The sequence below is a fragment of the Bactrocera latifrons genome, unplaced genomic scaffold (genome assembly GCF_001853355.1).
Source record: "Bactrocera latifrons isolate USDA-ARS-PBARC rearing strain unplaced genomic scaffold, ASM185335v1 scaffold_268, whole genome shotgun sequence".
NCBI classification, from domain to species: Eukaryota; Metazoa; Arthropoda; class Insecta; order Diptera; family Tephritidae; genus Bactrocera; species Bactrocera latifrons.
Window position 1 is genome coordinate 370,486 of NW_017536274.1, and position 6,931 is coordinate 377,416.

Sequence of the window (6,931 nt, forward strand, 5' to 3'; positions counted from 1 at the left end):
TCATAATTTGATTCAAATTATGGTTACCCCTCAATCCTCTTCCTTGCCTTATAAGAGTCCATTGCGGCGATGGCGTACCTCTGGTACTGACTGGAACCAATATGGACTCTCCGTTAGGGATGCGGTGTTGGGAATACCGCTTAGAGCTTTTGAGGAGTTGGGGGTAGACGAGCAAATTGCTCGTCTCTATGAGGTAGTTTGGGGGGTGAATGATAGGGTTTTTGGTAGGTGTGAAWGDTMWAGAGTTAGCAAAATTAAATGGTGGACGCGTGAGCTAACCTTGAAGAGGAGGACTGTCAGGCGATTGAAGTGAAGGTTTCAACGCGCCCGACGGTCCAATTCTGATAGGCTGTCCCAGCTTAGGTATGAATTTAGTTATGCGGATAGGGAGTATAATGAGATGGTAGTTAAAGTTAAAGAGGAAGATTGGAGGAGTTTCGTGAGAGAAACCCCTGGGGTCAGGTCTATAGGATCTGCCGGGGTTGTAGAAGGGAGGATGTCACCTCTCTTCGCGTCGGTGACAATCTGTTATCGTCGCGGAGAGAGTGTGCGGGGGTTCTGTTAGGTTTGTTCTTTCCTAGGTCGGAAGCGCAGGTACCTCAAGCACAAGAGGTGCCTGTTCCTCCATTAGATGATGGGGAGCTGGGGTACGCCTTTGGCCTGGTTAGGACTAAACGGTCCCCGGGTTTTGATGGATTSAACGGAGAGATGTGTAAAAGCTTTTGGTAGTTCATTCCGGAATACCTGGAGGCCATTTATAATAAGTGCGTTTGGGAGGGATACTTTCCACGCGAGTGGAAAAGTGCTAGGGTTGTTCATCTCCTGAAGTCCCTAGATAAGATCAGGAGCATCAGCCTCCTTCCAGTTCTTGGAAAAGTACTGCAGTATAGAGGATGCTTGGTTTTATGTTCACGATGTCGTTAGGGAGAATGTCAACAAGTATGTCCTTGGCATATTTGTTGACTTCAAGGGGGCGTTTGACTACCTAAGCTGGGATCGAGTGGTACAACGGCTGGAGGAGCTTGGCTGTCCGGAAATTACTCTTTGGCGGAGYTATTTTTCGGACAGAAAGGCCTCTCTTGTCAGCATGACTGGAAGTGTGGAGATTGGAGTGGTTCGTGGCTGCCCGCAGGGTTCCATCTGCGGTCAATATATTTGGAACCTTATGATGGACACTCTGCTTGGGCAGCTCAAGCCACTCTGTAACTGGCTTAACTGTAACTACGTATGCGGAGGACCTTCTTCTTATAGTCGAAGGTCGTTCGCGGTCTGAGTTAGAACGGGCGGGAGGAGATCTCTTAGAGATCGTTAATACTTGGGGTGTAGGTGTGGGGGTGGACATATCGAGGGAAAAAACGGTGACAATGTCGCTTAAGGGCAGATTGTCACCGGTTCGTCCACTGATTGTCCATGTGAATGGGGCCAGCATCAGATATGTGACGCAAGTCAAATGTGTCAATGTGTCAATCTGAGTGTGTCAACGCTCCGGAACGATTGGATTTCCGACGATGATGTGGAGAGGGAGGGATATCTAGGGAGCAAGAGGCTCCTAGATGATAGGGATAGGCGTAGGTGGCAACAACGTTGGGACAATAGTCCTAACGGCCGAGTGACGTACGAGYACATTCGGGACGTTGGGTTCGTTGAGGATAACCCAGACTCCAGATTTTGTCTGAGTCTGGGTTTCCTCCTTACGGGGCATGGGCCYCTGAATGCATTTTTGCATCAGAGSCACCTATCAGATACGTCGGGGTGTTTTTGTGGGGCGGGGTYGGAAAATTGGTCGCATTTAATTGCGGAGTGCCCGATGTACTAGGACATTAGGGATCTGAGTGGTATGGGGATTAGCTGGACTGATGGACGATTAGATGTTAGTGCTGTGATCTCCACTAGTCGGAATACCGAACAGTTAGGGTTGTTTGCGCGTGAATTATTTAAGCGGCGAAGGCGGTTAGTTGGAAATTAGGGTTAGATTTGTATGATTGGTGTGTGTATGTGATGTATGCATGGGGTCCAACCCCTGGCCAACAGTATGGAAGCTCAACAGGTAGTAGTTTCGGCTACGAGGTCTGACCGGAGACTTAATTCTGGTACCACGGGGAGCAGGAGCCCTTGGAGGTAACTCCAACCTGCTCATSCGGACTGGCCCCTCGGGGAGTATCGTGGTGGTTGTGGTTAAAACCCAAATGCGGGAAGAACTGACTTTGTGGAGTTGCATTGCAACCGGGTGCATTCTCAGGGCGCTGATCAACGCATTGAATTGATCCGCTATACTTTTGAGTGCCGTGGAGTAAGGCTGTCGTCAGCAGGTACCCACGTTAAACACACCGGACGTTGTCCTTGTGCAATTCAACTTGCGGTAGGGGGGACCGCTCCAGGTTGGGGGGAAACCGAATGTACCCGTGGTAAGGCATGCCTGTCGTAAGAGGCGACTAAAATCCAAATGCACTATGTCTGACATTTCAGGTCTTTGTTTAAATGTCAACATGGTCAAAAGTCAGATAAGTGCTAGAATATTAGCTTGAAATGATATTATAGTTTTTATATTAATTCCTAATATAAAGGCATTCGTTGTTCAAGCAACAAATGTCACCAGTCATGAGTGGGATTACTATGGACTCAAACTTTTAGTAGCCAAAAGTTACAAAAGTCATACCAAAGACGTAAACATGGTGCCACGGGGAGCACTTAACCCTTGGAGGAAACTCCAATCTGCTCATTGGGTTTGGCCCTTTGGGGAGATTCGTGGTGGCTGTGGTTTAAACCTAAATGCAGGCAGGGCATTTAGTCAAATGTGGAGTCGCATTGCGGCCGGGTGCCGGACCCAGAGTACGGCAGAGGTTTTAGGTCGGCCTCGAACCCAACCAAGGCGGCTTAGGGAGTCCCACCCTAACCAATTGGAACCAAAGTATAAGTGTATGTGCAGCACTCATGCTTTATTTCTCCAAAGTATGGTGCAGTTGCATGCACTTATGCTTTGGGGCGCTGATCAACGCATTGTTTTGATCTATGTGCTTCTAGCAATAGAAAGCACCGTGGGGTTAGGCCTTCGCAGGCAGGTACTCACGTAAAACCACAACGGACACTGTCCTTGTGCAATCGGGTGCACCTAATGTGGGTAACAGGGCACAAAGGAGTAGAAGGTAATGAGAAGGCCGACGAACTGGCCCGCACTGGTATTACCCCACACTCTTAAGGAGCTGCTCTGCACGGAGGAGAGAGAACGGCACTGGCGGCAGGCAGCAAGCATTCGCCACGCCAAGCTGCTCCTGGGAGGATACAATCTCTCCAGGTTTAAAGAACTAATCCACCTCCCCCGAGAAAACTTTCGTCTCCTCGTCGCAATCTACACAGGGCACTGTAAGCTCAGGAAACATCTGTCCAACATGGGCATGGTCTCCTGTGCTAACTGCCGGTTCTGCGACCTGCAACAGGAAACACCAGCACACCTAATGTTGGATTGCACAGCAATCTGTGGAAAAAGGCTCAAGGCCCTGGATTCTGTCTACATCAGCAGGGATCACATCACCTCACTAACCCCCGGCAAACTCCTGGAACTATTCAGGCTGCTGGGGCTCTGGGAGGTCATGTGATATAGGAGAGGGCACAATAGACCCTAGGTCGCGGTGCATTATCTCAATAACATTATCTATCTATCTATCTATACCGGTCTCTTTCGACTAATTCAGCGATTTTATCGCAATTTTCGACGACAGGCCTTCCGGAGCGTGGAAACCATAGTTGCGCGGTGAAAATGGAAACTGTATCGGGGCCATAAACTGCACAAATTTTATTGGCGGCTTGAGATAGATTTTTGCCTTTATCGTAGTAGTACTGTAAAATATGCCGAATTTTCTCTTTATTTTGCTCCATGTTTGCGACGCTAGAACTCACGAACGACTTAAAAGAAACGACAAGGGTTGTCTGAAAAATTATTAGTTATTAAGATCTAAAAAATAACTTAATAATATTTCATTTTAACAAAGTTTCTTTTTCCCATATATTATATTTTATCATTTAAACATAAGCATAGTCTGTAATTGACTATTTCAAATCTTAGTTTACCACACTTTATTTAAATCATGTAATATGACTTCTAATTATAACTTTATTCCATTGCATTTTTTTTAAATGTGTTAAATCCACTAATTGAGTTTCGATCTTTTTTTTGCTATGGCGTCCTCTACTGCACGAAGCTGTTTCAATAATTCCTCCCGTCGTGATTTTTTTAGATCCTTTTCGGAACTTATAGAATGTGTTGGTGATGAAGCAAGTGCTGATACTCCTACTGTGGGTTGCTTTTTAATTTCAATAGATATTGGTGATCTCTTTTTAGTCGGTTCCGCTGAAAATATATGAGAGTATGTTAATATACATACATATTTATGTATATTTCAATAAACATATAACGATAAAATTTTCTTCAATTGGCAATATTATAAGATCTCAAATTTCCTCGATAGACAACACTAACTTTTGCGCAATTGCAATAAAAAAAACGAGTACGTTAAACTTCTACAATCACTGATTGGCATTCACGCACCAAATGTTTGTTCCGCATTAAGCGAGTCTTTAGTATTACCCTATTACCCTAACTATTTCTTTACATACCGGATCATGCTTACTTGTCTAAAATCTTTTCGTTTCTTGTTCAACACCAATTTTTTGTTGAAATTATTTTGACTTTTCTTTATTGTTGATGAAAATTATCAGATGGATGGAAATGTAAGGAATCTGTGATTGAGGTTTTCTACTTTTCCCATTTACCACCCTCTTCAAATATTTAAGCGTAAATGGATTATTTGATTGCTGCTTTTTCACAAGACATTATCAGAAACAAACCATTGACAATATTTATATGTGGAGATTAATTATGAGGTCGAGTACATATACAATTAAATTTTAACAATAGTTAACAGGACAAGTATTAAGAAAATATTAACAAAAATACATATGAAGTCGTCATGGAAGCAGAAAGGTTGTTCGGTATTTCGAGCATACCGATGGTGCTTACTTACATATATGCTAAATTGCGAATGTAATAACCTAATCTAAACTTTATGTATAAATTAAGTTCATAAATGTATTTTAAAATCTTTACATGATTTGGAATTAGATATTTTTATAAATACTTTTATAAAAACATGGTTAAATTACAACATTATAAAATACAGGATCTGTTACTATTTCCCACTTACCTTTTTTAACAGATCTACGTTCATGAACTAACTTACCAGTTGTTCTAGAACGTTTAATGCTAGGCCGTTCCCTGGAGATTGACGAACTGTCAGAACTGGACGAACCAGAATCTGAATCCGAATCGCTTGAATCAGATGAATCTGAAATTACAACATATAACAACTTATTTATAACGAAAATAAAACTAACAAAATGACAAATTTTCCTCTCTAATCTAGGTAAAATATTATAAAATGTAAATTATACAATGTAATATAATTATAAAATATTATAAATTTATTGTGGAATTGTGAACACATGAACAACTAGTGCAAACTCAGAAAATGAAGCATGTCGCAAGTTTCTTAATTATTATTTTTTATGTAATTTTGTAAAACATTTGTTCAAAAACTATTCTTATATATGTAACGCTATTTCGTTATGCACCCGCAGAACGCCCGAACCACTGTATGGAAAGACGTGGATTTACAATATTATTCGTTTATTCCAGTAAAAAGTCCTAAAGAAGGCTTTTTTTTAAATCATAGTTGTGTTCCAATCCCACCCCGAGAGTTGAAGAGGGAAGCCAGACGCATTTGCAGACAGAAAAAGAAAGAGGCCGAAATGCGTGAGCACGAAGAGCTTGATAAGCTGGCCGATAGGGGTAATGCTCGAAAATTCTACGAAAAAATGCGGCGGCTTACAGAAGATTTCAAGACCGGAGCATACTCTTGTAGAACCCCCAAAGGTGATCTAGCCACCGATGCCCAGAGCATACTTAAATTAAGGAGGGAACACTTCTCCAGCCTGCTGAATGGCAGTGAACGCACAACACCAGGAGAAGGCGAACCCGATGCCCCAATCGATGACGATGGAGCAGACGTTCCACTGCCCGACCAGGAAGAAGTTCGAATAGTAATTACCCGTCCGAAGAACAGCAAAGCGGCGGGGGCCGATGGATTGCCGACCGAGCTATTCAAACACGGCGGCGTAGAACTGATAAGTCGCATGCATCAGCTTCTTTTTAAAATATGGTCGGATCAAGGCATGCCTAACGATTGGAATTTAAGTGTGCTATGCCCAATCCTCAAAAAAGGAAACCCCACAATCTGCGCCAACTGCCGTGGGATAAGCCTCCTCAGCATTACATATAAGGTTCTATCGAGCGTATTGTGTGAAAGATTAAAGCCCACCGTCAACAAACTGATTGGACCTTATCAGTATGGCTTTAGACCTGGAAAATCAACAACCGACCAGATATTCACCATGCTCCAAATATTGGAAAAGACCCGTGAAAGGAGAATCGACACTCACCACCTCTTCTTCGATTTCTAAGCTGYTTTCGACAGCACGAAAATGAGCTGTATTTATGCCGCGATGTCTGAATTTGGTATCCCTGCAAAACTTATACGGCTGTGTAACCTGACGTTGAGCAGCACCRAAAGCTCCGTCAGAATCGGGAAGGACCTCTCCGAGCCGTTCGATACCAAACGGGGTTTCAGACAGGGCGATTCCTTATCGTGYGACTTTTCAACCTGCTTCTGGAGAAAATAGTTCGAGCGGCAGAACTAAATAGAGAAGATACCATCTTCTATAAGAGTGTACAGCTGCTGGCGTATGCCGGGGATATTGATATCATCGGCCTCAAACCCCGTGCCGTTAGTTCTGCTTTCTCCAGACTGGACAAGGAAGCAACACAAATGGGTCTGTCAGTGAGGGCAAGACGAAATATCTCCTGTCATCAAGCAAACAG

General features: G+C 43.5%; 1 protein-coding gene across 3 annotated transcripts in view; it reads right to left on the reverse strand.

Annotated features, from left to right (window-relative positions):
• Nucleotides 1-4,040: 4,040 nt before the first annotated feature.
• LOC108969854 (zinc finger CCCH domain-containing protein 18) overlaps nucleotides 4,041-6,931 on the reverse strand; it is a 20,812-nt gene continuing 17,921 nt past the window's right edge. For 2 of the 3 annotated variants that reach the window (XM_018934835.1, XM_018934836.1), the window contains 2 exons: nucleotides 5,199-5,339; nucleotides 4,041-4,345 (listed from right to left, as the gene is read on the reverse strand). In XM_018934835.1, the coding sequence (XP_018790380.1) occupies nucleotides 4,146-4,345; nucleotides 5,199-5,339 (341 nt within the window). In that variant the 3' untranslated portion in view covers nucleotides 4,041-4,145. The remainder of the gene's footprint in view (nucleotides 4,346-5,198; nucleotides 5,340-6,931) is intronic. The other variant, XM_018934837.1, reaches the window with a different exon arrangement.